The sequence below is a fragment of the Pocillopora verrucosa genome, chromosome 4 (assembly GCF_036669915.1).
Source record: "Pocillopora verrucosa isolate sample1 chromosome 4, ASM3666991v2, whole genome shotgun sequence".
NCBI lineage: Eukaryota > Metazoa > Cnidaria > Anthozoa > Scleractinia > Pocilloporidae > Pocillopora > Pocillopora verrucosa.
The window spans coordinates 23110613-23128870 of record NC_089315.1 but is presented as its reverse complement, the minus strand read 5'-3'; the positions used below and the strand labels follow the sequence as shown (position 1 = coordinate 23128870).

Sequence of the window (18258 nt, the reverse complement as noted above, 5' to 3'; positions counted from 1 at the left end):
AAGAACCAAACTGCCTAAAGCGCGGGAAAACGCGAGCGACTAAGTCATGGTTGGTTGTAGTATTGCATCTGATTGGTTGAGAGAGTAATGCGAATTTCTGGACCAATTGCAGAGCGAATTAAAGCAAAAAAAGCGACCCCAGATTACTTTCGACGCTCAATTTTGGAAATTTCTCCGGAACATTAATAGATTTATATACTAGATACCATTAGATGCAGGCCACACTAGATGGCCTTCATTTTTTTTTTCCGATGAGTGTCCAGTTATATAAGTGGTACTTACATCGACGGAAAACCCAAAAAAACAAACGAAGTGTAAAACCAAACACAGGCATTAATATCTTTTCAATATTCGTATACTGTAAGTTCGAAATGAAAAACTCTCTGAAAAGATAAAAAAGGCTATCTTGGAATAATTCTTTGGCAGAGTAGTATGAAGCCTCTCTCGGGGTTGAAATTTTCGTTTACTGTGGAACGTTTTACTTTGTACAAAACGAGGGATACATTCCGAAAATCGCAGAGACTTATTAGCAAATTTGTTTTCATCGTCACTGGACCTTGCCCTCAAAAGAGCGTAATCCACTTATTACAAAGCTCGACACGAACCGTTATTCATGATTTCACCGGCTTCATGTGTATACTACCATTAATTTTGAGGGCTTTTGACTTAAATAGGGGGCAGCCTCTTAATCTCATCAAAGAGGTACCGTTAGCTTGCGTAGCTGGCGGTTTTGTGGGAGATTTGTGTTGAACAGACCCGCAGAGTGGGCAGACCAATATACCTTTAAGTTTGCTGCATAACCTTAGTAGCACAATCACAGGAAATCACGTTATTGTTTCGTTTGCTTTAAGAACAAAGACATGGAAATAATAGTAATTAATCATAGAAAGAAAACAGTGACGACACGAATGTGTGACTTAAGCCCGACTGTTTCATCGAACGAGCGTTGACGACGAATTTCGTTGTCAAAAAGAGACCGAACTCTTTAGCCTGTAAGATTTTAGAAGAGTGCTCTTGATTAAAGACGTTTTAATTCAGTGTAACGCAATGAACTAAAGGACTATCATTTGAAAAAACTGCTTTTTTGGCTACTCAACCGGTGGCGGTAATTTGAAACATAAAAATCCCTGTTGTAGTGTGACAATTCAGTGAATTACCTCATTGGTGCTCGCTCAAGTGAATCAAAGACATAAGGTCATTAATAAATTTAATTCGATTTTTTTGCGTTTATGGTAGTCAAAATATGACTTCTTGTTTTTGAATTTCATTGCCATTTTCACAGTCTACTGGTAAAAATTTGGGAATGAGGTTATTCGCAATTTTTGCTGCTCTGTTGTCTCTCCAGCTGTGTCTTATCTTGGCCAAAGGTCAGTACGTTGCTTAAACGGAAGCTTCACATTTTTGATTGAACGATTATGCTTGAAGGCACAGACTGTTCAGGCTTCACCCAACGGTATCGAAAGCAGATGACTTGTTCTGGTTCAAAGAAAATTTAAGTGCATTCCTTCTTTAAAATTACCCGTATGTTTGTTTAAATCCATTTTAGCTGGTAATGTATTGGAAGTGCCAACTGAACTTGCCAACTGTGGTGGACCTAAATTTCTCGCCTGTTTGTCTTTCTATGCTTCACTGGATGCATCAACTTGACATAGAAGCATTTAGTAACGCTTTGAAAAGGGTTTCATTCCATGATCGCCCTATGTTGTATCCCTGCTTAAGATCATTATCACGAAGGGCGCTTTCGTAACTATGTTTTTTCGTCAGGAATGAATCTGTTACTTTTCGTAAAAAGCATGTATCATATTTCCACCTGTAGCAGACCTCCGGCTTCCTAAATGTGTCAAGATAGTTTCTATTAATACCCCTCTTGACGATCCAACAAGAGCGGCGGAGAATTATGGTGTGCGAGCTGACAAAAGGAGAGCAATGCTGACTGACAAACCAGGAATCTTTCGGATTCGTGAGGGGCTCACAGATGAGAAGGGAACAGTATCTTTGGAGGCACTGTTTCACCCCAGGTTTTACCTGCGCCACAAAAACTACCACTTCCATTTGGAGAAGGAGGTCAACAATTCAGTGTTCTGTAAGTGCAAATTGCGTTGTTGAACTGTTAATTCGGTATATTTGTAAATGGTAAGGCAAAACAACTGAAAAATAATTTTTACGACTGACATGTTAGCCTGTTTAATGCATTTGTTATCATTCGCGGCCAACATAACCCACCTGGAATGCCGACGAAGCTTTTAAATTGCAAGCACGCTAGTAAACATGTAATGATGAAAGATGTTAAGCGTCTCGTCACAAATGTAGGACAAAGAACAAATGTGGCACAAATATTTTCATTGGGGCTCGATTCCTAAAGAGGAAGTGCTAGATTATTTTCTTTGTTTCTCGTTCGTGACGAGGCAAATACCAGGTTTTTTTACTTCATGTCCGTGCTCAGAAGTTACCAACTTATCGATTTACTCATAAAGACATTTAGTTACGAATCCACGCATTTACAGTCTTCTCCTTAGAAAAAAATGACGGCTACATCGTCACTTGTTCTGAGGTTGGCGATAGATCAGAGATCAGCTTACCCTAACAACAGTATGACTTGTGATTAACATAACCTTAATGAGGTGTTTATGAAAACTTTATGATCGCAGCTGTTTTTTTTCGTTTTCTAGAATATTGATTAGGTCGAAACAAAATTATTTTTCACATCCTTCTGTCGACCAAGTCAAACGAGTCATATTCAACTTGTCATCGTAATACTGTAACTGGGTTCTTTTACAAATTCTGCATTACGTCTTGGGCCGACGTGGGAATCAATAAATATTATTACATCCATTTTGAGATCACTGGTGATCCTTTTAAACTGATTGGCTCTCATTAGTGCGATTTATTCATGAAAGGCACCATTTTTTGCTCTAAATCGCTTCTTTTTCCTGGCAAACGAGGAAGCTTTTAAAAAGATCAATTAAATTGCAGGTAAAAAGAAAACAGGTTTAGCACCTTTCTACAAATTAGCTCAATTGAATCAACAAAACATTGTTTTGCGATTTCAAAATGGATGTAATAAAGTAGAGATTGAACTTCGTGTGTTACAATTTTGCGATTTCAAATGAAACCTTGCCACGCACTGGTTTGATTTTGAAATCCAAATGATTTTAGACAAAATTTCACTCCACCCAGTTCAATTACCATTATATAGCAGGAGAAAGTTATAGTTAGCAGGCAACCAGAAGTTGCCCAAATAATCCATTCCTTGTACAACGGTGTTGTAACGAAACTACTGATTTATTTTCACAGATAAGGATGCAACTTTCTTCATTTTGAAAGTCACAGAACACCCAACCCTTTATGCATTTGAACTATACAGTCATCCCACGTGGTTCATGCGACATTTGAAACACAAGCCTTACACAATGGTTCTCAGGAAAGTTAATGAGTCGAGTAAAGACGTGTTGGACTCCACTTTCTTTCTTGCCCCTCATCGTTGTTTTCCAAAGCAGGCAAATGGTAATCATCAGTTTGTTTTCCTTTTTAGATAATTCTTATATTTGAAATGATCGTCAACAACATTATCCACAGGCCATTACGCAGAGGATGAGGTATTCATTAAGTACAAAAACTAGAGATTTTATGTGTGCTTTACAAAGCGGACACTGTAATTTAATTCATGGACAGAGTTAATTTTTCATCACAGTCGATAAACAAATATCAGGAATCTTTTCAGCTGTCTTCAAGTCTCCTCGGTCAAAAGTATGTACATATTATTATTTAATTTTCGCCATATACTTAGCAACGGGCTATAAAAACTGCAAAAGAGAATATATTACTTGCAAAATAGAGATGCGTTGGAAAATATTTAGAGTCGTAAGTGATTCAAACTGTAATTTGACATAGATAGAATATTTACCTCATCGGAGTTTCATAATAATTTTTTTTTTTAAGATGACCTTCGATCAACGGACAAATCGCCTTAAGCTTTTTTTCTTTTAGAATATATGTCCCATCATATAATTTCAATCATTCCTTTCCCTCTTCTCGTGATTATAAAATGAATTATTGTTAGATAGTTGATAAAGGTCATCTTTATGAATTCTAGATAGCAATGCTGAAAAAAAGACGGTTTTAGTTGGAGACGGGACATTCATAGGTAAGTTTTCTTGATCAGTTGTTATTCGCGGTTTGCTTTATTTAGGCTGATTTCTTTGAAATCTTTCTTAGCAAACGTTTTTGGCATACCAAACTTTGGAATACCCATTTCTACCTGAAATCTATTCATTTCTCCCTTTCTTTCCGACTGTTGTTAGATACTGCGGATGAAGATGCTGATATTGCGACTGCCAAAGCCAACGATTTAAACGCTGGTGAGAATTGAACGTTCCATTGTGAGCAATTCTTCCTTTTTTACAAGGGAATTTTTTTGTTAACTTTATATTTGTCGTCCTTCATGTTGCCACGTGCAGAGGATTTTGAGAAGGCGTATTTATCAAAGGAAAAAGGTAAGGAAAAGCCATAACAGTTGTTTTACGTGTTAATCTTTCACATGAATTGAGACCACTCGCTTTTTCCTGTCTGCGAAACTTTCATCAAATTAATGCGAGTCGTAGTCATTGCAAACAAAGAGGCGTGGTCTTGAGCTACCTTCGAGCATCCGCCATCTCTCCATGTAATGTTACGTTAATCTGCGAGAAATAATCATAAAAACAACCTCCGATAGAACTTAAACATGGCAATGATAGCTCTGATTGAGATGATATCAAACAAATCCTTTCTTGCTTTCTTTTCGAGCTCGGCCGAATAATTTAAGGATGTGAAAGCATCAATTTTTTACATGTAACAGAATAGTGAGTCGTTCATACATCGTCAGAGCAGGTAAATATCGGTAAAAATAAACTCAGCTTGGAGTAATGAGGATTGTTTTCCTCGATCCAGTAAAAAAATAAAATAAAATAACAGGTCATTGTCATTGGCTTTAGATAGTCAATTTTTGTTTGCTTCAGACTGAATCAGATGACTGACCAAAAAAAAAATCGTTTATTCATTTTGAAATTCAATTATAAATAACTGAGTGGTTTCGTAAAGTAGCTGTCCCATAATATACGGTGATTGTATACTATGTCACTTTTGTCATGTTTATCGAAAAATAAATATTCATGTTTCTAAATCTGATCATTTTTCCTTAAGATGAAAAAGACGACTCGATTGTAATACACACTGAAGGTAATTGTTAAAAGAACTTTGGATGTATTTGGCACTTTGATACTTGCAAGGAGTTTCACAGTGTTTAAATACCGTTATTATGTAATTCGCAGATGATAAGACGGATGATGGGGATGATAAAAAGCCTATTAAAATACACACAGAAGGTAGATAAATTATGCCCATTCATTCTTTAATGGACTTTTTATTGGATCTTGATTATACCTATTGTTATAGCTCAGATTTCGAGCTTTTCATGAAATGTTATCAATGATGAATTAAATTCATATCAGAGCTCTTGTTTAACTGCTTCGTCTCCAAATGTCTGGTGGATATACAATCTTCTGGCTTTCACAAATGAGTTACCTTCACGTTTTCTTATAGCAGATTCCTCCGAAGAAAGCCAGGAAGAAATTCTAAAGGAAATCGAGGACGGTACGTTAATTTCTCTCAAAATAATGATAAATAAACACTCACTCAAGAGAGCTCCTCCTTAACAGCTTCGCTCTAAAATTCGTCAAGGCAACTCCAGGATTTATTTGACGGAGCACAAAGCCCTAGGTCTTTTTCCCTCCTCGATGTACCCATGATGCCGCTGTAAATTTTGCAACTTCAGTCGTTTTTAAATTTATACAAAATTTGAGACTTAGCTCTGGAGCAGAGCAGCCAACTTACCGATAAAGACCGCCGAAACGCAGTCTATAGACCCAATACGATACACATTTCCATAAATACTTCTCAATTTATTCTCAGCTTTTAGAACTGCCCAGAATACAAACAATTCTACGTACCTCGAGAAAATAGAGAAAGACATCGAAGAAAAAGTGAACACCATCGCTGAGAAAGCTTCAGATTATCTAAATAAGCCGTCAATTCACACTAGAAAGAAAAATAATGGCAAAACAAGTGCTGTTCACGATATTGAGATTCATACCGAGTCAGATAAACCGGATAACACGAAAAAAATTGACCCTGAAAGCGATGTTGATCAACCAAGCCATGAACAGGACTCAATACACAACTCTTCAGAGGACAATAAAACGGAAAGAACACAAAGAGTAGAAGTCCTGGGCCCTGTGATTGATCTTACGAAACCTTTGGATCAGAACGATGAAACAGATATTGACAAGGAGATTGTAGTGACAGGACAACCCAAGTTGAACGGAAAACTTACAATAGACACAACATATCAGTATAGCCATCCTCCCAAGCTGAAGAACAGGGAAAAAGAGAGACACAAAGAGAAACTTGCCGGATTTAGTATTGATGACGTTATTACCCCCAAAACCCGTTCAAACAGAACGTCTAAAAAAACCCCATTGCACCTGCATGTTGTGCGGAACAAAGCTTACAAGGATTTAACAGTGGCAAACAAAGCTCTGAACTCGAATATTGAGAAATTAAGGAATGTTCTGGAGGCAATTGAGGATGTTCCAAGCGATAACAAAGCAAGTGAAAAAGGAACTGTTATTGTAAAGAATATGCATCCAAATGCATTATACCATCAACAAAATTTAAACAAAAATAAACGTCCAAGTCTGGCGCTTAGTGGAACTCCAGAGGTCCACCAGAACCCTCCTTACTTGCCTCAGACTCCATCGGACTTGAAGGTGCTCAAGTCGCAATCAACTGTACAGACAACTGTAACGGAGTTGCCGCACTCTCCGTTCACAACATCAGCTGCTGACGAAAAAGCGTCTACGCCGATTCAGAACTCGAGAGCAAAGGCTTCTCCCTTGAAGAACAGCAGCGGAAACAAAACGCAGTTGGCAACGGTGGAGGAGGCAAATACTATCCCACCAACAAGCACCCCAGGATTACACGTGATCCAAGGCACTAGAGACCTACCCAGTGGTAAAGCTGGTAACAACATGTCTTACGAGGTATTTGATCACCTGGCCAGTGAACTCGTTGATCATGATACCACAGGAAACCCAACTCCTGTCACCGCCGGCAAAGGCACAAGAAACACTGTGACTGACTGGATGAAAAATCTTAAGCCCCACAACGCTTCATTACAGGAGACTTTTAATGAGCTGAATCCCGTGGATTCTGCTAAGATATGTGAGTCTCATAAATTTTATAATGCATATAAGAGTCGTTTGATCCTCGACGTTTTTATTTTTAATTTCATCCGATGATATGCTATTGTTCAGGAAGGGAAAGTGCAAGTTAACTTAATCTTCGTGAATCTCCGGTTTTTTCCATTGGTAATACGTATGTTCTTGATTCTAATTACGTTTTGTACTAGTGGAAATAGCTCATGTGTTTCCAATTTGGATTACTCATCTTAAGCTCATTTCCATAAAAAATCAAGGAAACTACACATAAACAGAAATTTTCTTTCCCTAACACAGTAAATGCCCGATATATTTAATCAGGTGGTTATTAGAGTAACTGCTGTTGTCGCTATTCTCGTTACCTATCTCTCCCCCAACAGAAGCAATCGGTAATGATACGCTACTGTCTTCTAATGCTAGTTGATTACATCACCTTTTGATTCCATCCAAGATCGTGCCTAGCGAGAGTTTCTACGATAGTAGACAGGGATAAAACAACAGCCATGCTTTGATTATGATGGTAAAAACATACCCTTTGTTCATGAACAGTTTACCTTGACACATGCGAGGACAAGTTCCCCAAAGCCTGTGAAGACTGGGCGGCTCAACGATATTGTTTGACTTTCAGCGAGCTGATGAAGAGATATTGTAGAAAGGCCTGCAAACTATGCAGTAAGTTATTATAAGTTATAAGAATCCTTTATGCCATAAAATGGATACAAGTAGAAGCTCAGAGTGTTCTAGGAACGAAACAGAGGGTGAGCGAAGACATGCGTTATTTTGGTTGGAACGCAATATATTCATCATCCTCATGGGCCGATTTAAGTGAAAGTGGCGCAGTGATGTAAACAAGACACCAATGCGTTTGAAATTTCGCAGATGAGCTAAAATTTTTCTTATGACGGGACTATGTAAAAATTTAGTTAGCCACTGTGACTGTGAAGTTTGATGCTTGACTCTGGTGTTGACTTTGACCAAAGAGAACTGGACAATTTCACAGAACGCAAACATGTTCTTTGTTAACACATCTGTGAATAACCTACTGTGAATAACCTACTGTGAATAACCTCCTGTGAATAACCTATTGTGAATAACCTCCTGTGAATAACCTACTGTGTTTACCTGATAAGGTGAACTTTGAGGAAAAATTCTCGTTGTTATTTTCAGATCACGTGTTAGCAACGGGTTTCACAACCTGTGATAAAACATGCGGCGGAGGAATTAGACTGCGCATGATCAAAGTGAACAACCGACAAGTGTTGCAGCGAAGGTCGTGCAATGTGCAAAACTGTCCGGGTAAGGGAGCGGCCATTTTTTTTACGTTTGTAGAAAAAACTTTGATCCAGCCCTTTACAGACATAAAAAAAAAATCGTCTACAAGCGATAGAAAAATCTGCCGTTTTGTCAGAGCATTGCCTCACAGATTCGTTGAGAGATCAGTGTTAATCATTTCAGGTTTAAATTTATTTCACTTTAAATTATCGATCCCAGGCAACTATTTTTTTCATCTTACAGTTAATGGAGGTTATACACCTTACTCAGACTGGTCCGAATGTAGCGTGACATGTGGTGAAGGAGTACGTTACAGACACAGGTCATGCACAAGTCCTAAACCTCAGTTCGGTGGACGTGACTGTAGCCATCTCGGAGCACCAGTTGACACTATGCCGTGTGTTAAGGGATGTAAAGGTAAGTAGTTCTGTACCAGTCTCTTTCAACTTAGCAATAATAATGTAGTTAAATCAACGCTAACGCAGTTGGATGACGTCAGGGAGGGGATGACACTTGAAAACTCATTTTACATTAACCAAGCCTTTCTGTCCCACATGGCAGAAAGCTTTTGGACGTTTTCTGCAAAAGAATGCGCGAACTGAATGTACCATTTTGGTTGACCAGTACTCCCCCACCCCTCCGACCTTACAGTGTCAAACTGACTTGTCCTTGAAACTTAAGCTCGGCATTAGAGAGTATTTTGTGATAATTTCAAGTTATTAAGAGATTTAACTGAATGTGACTTCATAAACTGATCGGCTCTTGCAATTTCCAGACCACTTCTTTGCAAAATAATAAATGCAATATAATTCAGTTAATGACCATATGCATTGAATGAAACTGCAATAACTATGATTTTTAATTTATTAAACAAAAGTGTTCATTTCTATATTGTTATACCTTTACTAGGATTTAAGCCAAGCAAATACCATTCCTCTCTAAATTCAGGTGCGTTACGTTTCACACACGTCTCCATAAAAAAAATTTATTGAAACTCAACGTTAGACCAGCTTTCCCTTTTGTTTGTTTGTTATGAAAAAGTACACCTATCACCTCTGAAAACGAGCTGTTAAAAGTTAAGACGAAAGGGGTTTGATGTACTGATCGGCGCACGTAGTAAATTCATCTCACCCCAATTTACGTAACGAAAGTGATGCTAATTAAAGGACAATTTGCTCGACCAGAAAACCACCCTATTGATCATTACTGAAATGCTTTAACGTCAACCTTTTTTGAAATTTCTCATTTAATTGTTAAGATCTGACGTGCACCACTATTCAGTGAAAGACAACAGTACAATCCTCGCGCGTTATGCTTTCTACTAAAGGAAATCTTTATTCTTTTCTAGGACTCAAGAAAAGCAAACATCATACTGACCGTCTAAGTATGCTCTGATTCTTAAATCTTCTTGTTAATTTTCACGAACGCACTTGAAAACATGCATGAACACTGTCAACAGGCCCTGAGGAGTTTCCTGAATACCACGCAGAAGAAGCAAATCCGAAAGCTTCAGACCCTGGTAGGTGATTGGTTTTGACTAAACTTTCCAAGTAATCAGCTGCTTGTGGGCCTAATGGGACCAATTACGAATTTTCGTGCACAACTAACTTCCCTAAATGCAGTGTCTCGCTTGAATGCAGTAACCTTTAATTTTACTCACACTTGAAGTTTATTTAAGAGAAAAACAATCGTACCACATTAAGGCAGGTAATTAAAGAGCGAGTGTAATCACACAATGGCAATATTTTGACATTTTTGGGAACAGAGAGTATGGAAGATTAAGGCAAAAGAAAAAATTGTTCTCCTAGTCTGCTGCTGTTGGAAAATTAGTTATACTCATTGCAAATAGACTTCCTCTATATGTTAGGCAAGGGAACGTCTATGAGTGTCATCAGTTTTTACCATTTCGGTAACAAAAGGCAAACGAACGTTAAGCTATGAGCGCATGTTAATTTAAGAATATGTATACTGTACACTTCGTGCATGCAACACCAAGTGGGCGAAAAAGAGGCCGACTTGGATAGCGAAGAGGACGAAGAGGAAGACTCTGCAAGTACAAACGAAACTTCCAATAACCAAGGTAACAAGCTCTCTCAGATAAACTTTTATCTCGTAAATTTGAAATGCTTGAAGAGATAAGACGACTTATATCACCAATTCATCGTATATAGTCATGGAGTAACAGAAATTTGTAGCGGCTACAGAGGTCTACACTGATGAATGAAACAAAAGAAGGCCTTTTTTTAGGAGTTCTCCCCTTGTATAAGCCTTTAGGAAGGTGTTTGTAAATTCCTTAATTTCATGCAATTTTTACTTCTTTCGGCCTTCGTCAAAGGCTGTAGGCCATACATTTGAAGATCCAATGTCAGTAGAATATGATACCTTAAATCAAGTCATGTTTATCTGGGCTTACGATTATCGGAAAAAGTTATTACGCGACGGCTTGTTATGGAATAATGCAAAGTGATATTTCGCCATGTAAAGGAAACCCTGTCAAGCCTTTTTCTGCTTTTTTTGTCCGAAATTGAAATCATTTTATACTTCAAGCATATTTACTCACTAGTTTTTCAAAGCTTGTGAATTAGTTATGACAATTTTTCATGGCAGATTACGGTCATGAGTTTGAATGGCCCAGCAAGCACCACCGTCACAAACCAGTTGTCCTAAAACACGTGCACAAAAACGTCTACAAACACCGAGATGACTATGGTAACAATCATGATCTAAATGTCGGTAAGTTGTAACACAAATGTTACCTAAATACAATTTCACTGCCGTGCCGGTATTCTACGATTTTCTCTATAGCGGATGCATTTGGTTTGATTTAAAGACAATTTCTTCTAGGCACAACCGGAAAAAATTAAATTTCTCTGATCCGGTCTTCTTTCTGTCACCAACACTGCACCAATCATTAGCACCGCCATGGTAATCATCTATCTACGGCATCTTTCTGGGAGAAAATCCAAATTACAAAAGGTCAAAATAGAATAAACGTTCACTGAATCTCTGGTTCTTCCATCTCTGAGAAAGCAACGTTTTTCTCGGTCGAATGTAAACAAACGACATAAGTAGGCGAAAGTGTCTGCGTCAGTTTGTGATGTCAAGGTTAGAGTCTTGTGATGTGATAGGCTAATAAAGGAAAATCACACACGCCACGCATGAATACAAAATGAAGTGCAAAGGGGAAGAGAAAGAGAAAAGTTGTTATTTATAACATAGCTAGTAAATTTGTGTAATCAATTCAATTGCGCGAGCGTGCTTCATATTCCTATTGTGCACGCTCATGACGTCAGCAAACAAATCCCTCGAGAAAAAACAAATTTTCTATCGGGTTGAAAATGTTATAAAGCAATTGGTTCATACGTCAGCTGTGCGTTCATCGAGATATGAAGCACTTGGGAAGTTTGGAGAGCACTCAAGAAGCTAGAGTTGCTCTCGATTACGCCTCGAGCAACTCTTAAGCATCTTTCGTGCTCTCCAAACTTCCCGCGTGCTTCATATTTCGATGAACGCACACTGACGTATGAACCAATTGTTAAATGAAGTGCAAATGGGAAGAGGAAGAGAAAAATTGTTATTTGACATATAAAACCTAAAAAAAGTTAACAATGACGATGACGATAACATAATCGGCACCATGACAATGATAACGACAACGATACCAATTTAATGATTGTCAATGTCGGTGTTCCTGTAGCAAAAATCCCTCATTGTAACAAACAAAATTTCATCTAAAGGAAAGTAAGATGATGATTTCACGGTTATCAGACTTCATGTTTGTAAAGAATCCATTCACGAAAATAAAGAGGCTAAAGTTCAAACTCCGTAGAAAATATGTATTAAACTTGTTAAAGGAATATCAACATTTGGCCAAAAAAAAAACTCAGAAACTTTTTAAAATTCCAAACAAAGGGTAACAAACTTGCGCGAACGAAAGCTCAAAACAAACAAAAATTACGCCAAAAATGTCCTCGTCAGTTTTGCAATGTCAAGGTCAGAGTTCTTTGACGTGATTGGCTAATTTGTGTATTCACGCCCAGCTCGCGTAAATACGAAGAAAATACAAAGAGGGAGGGGAAAAGATAAATTTAAAAACGAAAGAGAATATGTACCATGTTTCTTTTTTTTTAAGATGAGGAGCAGAGTCCATATGATCAACTTCAAACTCACGTGGTGCGATACCAAGGCCGCCAAGGTCAGAAGCTTCAGACGCTACCCCTCTCTCCATAGAAGATGTTGTTTAATGCAAACGTTGCCCACAGCCATAAGTCTCGTTTGTACCATAATATTATTTATAACATAATATGGCGGGGCGGACTTTAACAGTCAGCTGCAGAACCATCTAGCATGTATAGAAGGAACTGAAAATTCAAACAAGGGAATTTCAAATTTCAAAATCAACTGAAAACTTTGTTTTTTAAAATTGGCTTCACCTCTAACGTACGAGATACATACGTATGCCCATGTACAAGGCCAATTTATTTTGGCCTGGACTTCATAGCCAAAGGTACTATTCGTCATTTAGTGCAATAAGCCAATTGAAGTCCATTCTTAAGTTAAACATTACGTACCGACTTTGCAGAGTCAAGAAGACTGATAATTTCAGCTCAGTGACATCTTTTAGACTACTAGAAATACCTCTTACCAACCTTTGATGTTCTTTCAGTGGCCAAAATGCAGTGCGGTCCCTCAAGGCTGCTTAATTTCCAAAAACATCCTTCTAATAGTCCCATGGCGTTTAAAAGATCTAATCCGTACAAGCTCTTTGACGCTGGTGGGATTGTTTATGATAAAGATGGCGTACCCAGTGACACTACCACGAATGTCGTTCAAGCTTTTGACTCGTAAGTTATTTCAACTGGTCTTATTTTGCGAGTGATTAAACTTGTTCTTCTTAGTTATGGGAAATCGAGCTCTCCCCAACCAGAAGGCATGCCAAAAGGGATTCCTCCCAAGTGATATTTGTGTCTTAGGAATTAGCCCTTATATCTATTAAAACTATTCAATTTTTGCAATCAGTGATAAAATTAGTTGAGACAAGACATCTATCTATCCACTTAAGATCAAGTATTGACTGGATGAAATTTAAATTGAAATGCAGATCGTACAACGCCCCATTCCCCCACTGTACAATCACGAAAAACAAAGTACAGCTTGCACAGGAGAATTAGCAAATTATTAGGGATAATTCATACGCTATTCCGGCATAATTATTGCGATTTTAATGGAAATGTCCGAAAAATTGTGTCGCCGGTTGAAGCACCGTTATTATGGACCAGACATGAACGTGATCAGTTGGTAACTGATGTTTGAAAGAGATGTAGGGCATGGAAAAAACGTACTAAAAAGGCAATCTTTTATCAAATAGTTATGGACGTGAATTGAATAAATTTTTTTTTATTGATGACTGGAAATGGAAGGTATGCTCAAATTATATGGATTGTGTAGCACTGGTAAAAAAATCCAAAATCGTTTTCCTTTCCTTCGTAGACCTTATAAAATAATTCTTCAAAAGGGCAAAAACAACCAAATGAAAGTGTTAGAGCAGTGCATTGAGTCAGGTAAGCCAGATGTTATCTACTTTCAGGCGGCAAGAAGTTAAAAATAGCCTTCAGAATTTTTGATAGCATTCTTAGGTTTGGAGACGAACACAAGAGAAAGAACGAAACCTACAAATATACGAATGACATCAACGTTAAGTAATATCTCGAGTCTCCAGTATAAAACGAGACACCTGATAGGATTCGTTTATTTGTTTTTTCATGTGATTTTGTAGTCTCACAGTCTATTCGCAGATTCCGGGGCTTTCCGCCTCAATGTTCATCCGAGAAGCTGTGCGTACTTGTTCCTCTGTTTTGCCTGAGCTCATTTGTATGAATGTTCAGTTCTGATCGGCTGATATTTTCAAAGTGAAAGCTTTCAACTATAAGCGAAATTCCCATGATGCATTGTTAATAAGTTCTTGATATAGCACGTTATTCCTTTTTTACAGATGCTTCTGTGAACCCTGAGGCGGATTTGAAGCTTGGTGAGCAGGGTCTTGGTAAGAAAGGCAATGAATTCCTTTTTGTGCTTCGTGTGATTTCATTGAAGATGTTATAGAAGCCTCACAGAAAATAGCCTTGCGAATTATGTTACCTCATCATCTATCATCATTATTATTATTATTATTATTATTATTATTATCATCATTATTATTATACTGAATCAGAATGTATTTCCTAATAGCCATGGCAAGTGAACAGCGGTCACTACCGACAACTTCCGCTTCTACACCAGCAGTGAATAGTCTGGCATCCAATCGCTTCGCAGAGAATGGTTAGTGGGACAGTCAACACAAGATTAGACTCCTTCCAAAAGATCCTCTTAGACGCACGTGATCATCACACAAGAAGAGTATAGAATCGATCTAGAATAATCAGAAACTCACGCCACTTTCTCAATTAATCAGGTTCCATATTATAACTAACCACGACTTAGTCACTCGCGTTTTCTAATCCTCCAGGCAGTTTGCTTGTTTTTCCTTTAAGTTCTCGGCTTCTTTATGCTGAGTGAGGGGCCGTTGAAAACGCAATAGAAAACTGGTAAATGACCAGCAGCGAGAGACAACGTAATTGATTATGCGGATATTGGTTTGAATTTTGCCTCTGATTGGTCAAAAAGAGAGCATAAGTTTTCTAAACCAATTAAATGAAGTAAAATCGATGATATGTGGATTACTTCCGACACTAATAGTATTGTTGCAAGGACAACTTTTCTCAAAAAGTTTCTGCTGCAGCTAATTTTCCACACTCATCACGACGCACAATTGTTTGGCGTATTCTATAATTTGTTTGTTTGTTTTTTGTAAATCAAATTGAAGGTCTATATGAGTACAAGTACCAAGACATAGGAGAAGGTGTAGATGAAAACAAAATAGGTGAGCTAAATCACAAAATATTATCTTGCAATGACCTTTTTTTAAACAAGTTCACTGTTTATCCCTTAAGAAATTTCGTGAATAATTTGCTTTTTATGAGGGACTGACTTAGTTGCAATCCTATTTTTAATCTACTTTATCATGAACTATTACACATTACTCTGTTAACGATTAATTAGATAGTGACGTCAGTGATCAGCTGACCAGGGCAATCAAGAACGAGGAAGCAGAAATCAGGCAGAAATCTTTAAGGAGTCAAGGTACTAATTTGGAGCTAATTGCAATGTAACATATATATGCGCATGCATTTATACAGTACTGTGTCCGACCACGTTCTAACGAATAACCAATAAGATGGCGTCTTGACGCAAATGACAGGCTCACTTAAACTTTTCCAATAATAACAATACAACAATATAACAACGTTTTGAGATACTAATAAAACTGAAGATAGGATTATGAGCTTTCTTGACTTTTTGGTCAAGTTACAAAGCCATGTGTCCTCACAAGTCATATTGACTCAACAGGCACGTGATTCATGATTTCCTTGAACCGGGAAATAAGGCGAGAACCTCTTGTGTCATACAGTTTACTATTTGAGTCCCTGCTGTATTAAGCTATTTATTTTACAGATCCTAAGCCCACCCTTAAAGAGGAACTGTTTGCTGAGAAAGAGGAAGCCTGGAGAGAGAAGAAATACGAAGATTCCCTTGCCAGACGGGCTAAGGTGATGTCTTAATGAGAACATAACGTGGATATGGTAAGAAACTTTCCAATGGGATTTGATGTGCACTCGCGTGGTGTTAACTATATGTATTATTTTCAGGAGGTTAATTGAGATCACAGCAGGGATCCTCAGCTTACACGTTTGACGAAGATTTCCTGCAGCATAGACGGTTGGAGCTCTACTGACCCTCATTTATGGAGTCAACCTGTGTAATTTTAAATACTAGAGAAGAATTTCTATAAGCACAAAAATTACACGCTCATTTAAGTTAAGTTTACAAATTTGATTTCTCCTGAATGATTCTCAACACGTTGAGTAGATAACATAATCATATTTCCTGATTGTTTCTTTAAAATGGCGGGAGGCATGTCACCCGAAAGAAACAATTGAAATGTTTCTGCAGTCGCCATAATATTAGATAGGACGTTGCGTGGACGACTGAAATTAATCAGTTGATGAATGTGAACCGCTAACATGCACTGATAAATGAGAAAAAACAGTACCCACCCTTTGTAAATTCAATTTAAGTGGAAATAGTTCTCAAAACACTTTCGAGTCAACTTTCACGCATAGTGTCCAGACTCAGAGAAAAAAAATAAGAAGCATAGTCTTCTACCTAATGTGAAATAAGAATATGAAGAGAAAAACAAATACAATTTATTTACGAAAGTGTCTCTACTCATACAAAATACTAAAAATAATTGTAAAATGAAAAATTTGTTTAGAGGGAAATAAGAGAATTTACTTAAGGATTGATAACTAGTTTATAATAAGTAAACTATTCATATGACCGATAACAAGATATAGTTAATTTTCCGGAACACCCAAGCAGTATTGTCTACGTAGGTGTACCATGGTTTCTAGATAAATGCACTCATTAACATTGTTCATCAGTAAAATTATTTTCAAGTGCAAGGATATAATAAAATTTTCATTTGTTCATCTCTTCATCGTACCTGTTTGATCAGGAAGTGGGGCAAGTCTTTTATAGAGACATTCAAGTTGAGTTTGCTCTTATCCATTACCAACTGGCTTTTAAGTCACATCCTAATATTCAGTTCACTAGCTGGGGAACCGCTTTTGGCGTAGTGGGTGTTGGAGAGGAGGGGAGTGAAGGTAAAACAACAATGCTATAATTTGGTTTTATGAACCAAAATTCCTGGTTTCAATGTGGACTAGACAGCTACAGCACAACTGTATACAATTCAATGGTTCGGCCTTTTTTTTTCGCCTTCTGAACATGAAAATTGCCCTGGGAACAAAGTACGGAAAAAAAGGCCCTAACGAGTAAAGAGGAACCAAGCAAATCTTTGAAGTTGTTTTCAAACCCACGAGCTTCATCTAATATTCCCTCGGACTTGGAACCAGTAATGTCCTTCTCTTTTGTGTTTTTAGGTGATTTGCTTTGTTTGGGGGATTTAAGGGCTCCCCGTTTCACCGTAAGGGATCACCTCAGGTGCAGCTCTGTGCCGCTTTACCGACGATCCACTCCTTGCCATGTTCCTAAAGGAAACGTGCACTCTTGTAGCGTATGGCGTGTTCCAGCCTTCAGAACACATTCAATCCTTACTGTTGATGGGGAAGGAAAGTTTGTTTCGTGTTGCGTGACGAGACCAAAATTAATAACGGCTGCTGAAGATGCTCTGTCGCTAACCAAAGACTTTTTTGGTTGTTAAAATAAACAAGCAAAAAATAAAACGGAGACAAAACAAAAAATTGGAAACAATCTCCAAAACTTTTTCCCGTTGAAAATAACATGCGTGTACAAACCTGCTAAAGCTCATTTTATATTATATTTGATAAAAAAGGAAATTTTAGAACCATAGCCACAAATAATATTTCAGTAGCACTGGATGATTTCGAGAGAACGAGAAAAAAAGTGACCTTTAATCTATGAGCTAGTAAGTGTTTAGAGGAACAATTGTGCTTTAGAAAACTGGCGAGAAATTTGGTGGTTGCCAATTGGAAGTTGTTAAACAGTGATAAGTAGATCTCAGAAACAAATTTTGAAATGCCGACCTCTTAGTTGGAACAAATTTCCTCCGACGAGGTGCTCTCCTTCTAGACATAAGCTTTCGTTTGCCCAT

General features: G+C 37.7%; 1 protein-coding gene across 7 annotated transcripts; it reads left to right on the top strand.

The window, feature by feature from the left end:
* The first annotated feature begins 1237 nt into the window (after positions 1-1237).
* On the top strand, positions 1238-17106 carry LOC131778714 (uncharacterized). 7 transcript variants are annotated; one of them, XM_066165965.1, is made up of 27 exons: positions 1238-1367; positions 1820-2083; positions 3295-3504; positions 4094-4144; positions 4302-4358; positions 4458-4493; positions 5179-5214; positions 5307-5360; positions 5581-5628; positions 5947-7257; positions 7803-7925; positions 8421-8549; positions 8769-8942; positions 9435-9473; positions 9874-9909; positions 9985-10044; positions 10522-10605; positions 11133-11258; positions 12658-12720; positions 13192-13369; positions 14016-14086; positions 14518-14568; positions 14754-14843; positions 15388-15444; positions 15624-15704; positions 16077-16204; positions 16271-17106. In XM_066165965.1, the coding sequence occupies exons 1-26, from the start codon at positions 1304-1306 to the stop codon at positions 16181-16183; spliced, it is 3600 nt and encodes a 1199-aa protein (XP_066022062.1). In that variant the 5' UTR covers positions 1238-1303; the 3' UTR covers positions 16184-16204; positions 16271-17106. The 7 variants fall into 7 exon arrangements, with proteins under 7 accessions (XP_066022062.1, XP_066022061.1, XP_058951127.2 ...); XM_066165964.1 differs by having other exon boundaries at positions 5578-5628; XM_059095144.2 differs by having other exon boundaries at positions 1817-2083.
* Positions 17107-18258: the final 1152 nt, after the last annotated feature.

Excerpts from the sequence above, each read along its gene's own strand:
- LOC131778714 (XM_066165963.1), top strand. The coding sequence starts at position 1,304 with ATGAGGTTATTCGCAATTTTTGCTGCTCTGTTGTCTCTCCAGCTGTGT. Across the intron at positions 9,910-9,984 it reads ACATCATACTGACCGTCTAA|GCCCTGAGGAGTTTCCTGAA; the intron begins GTATGCTCTGAT and ends CACTGTCAACAG. Across the intron at positions 14,087-14,517 it reads AGAGCAGTGCATTGAGTCAG|ATGCTTCTGTGAACCCTGAG; the intron begins GTAAGCCAGATG and ends CCTTTTTTACAG.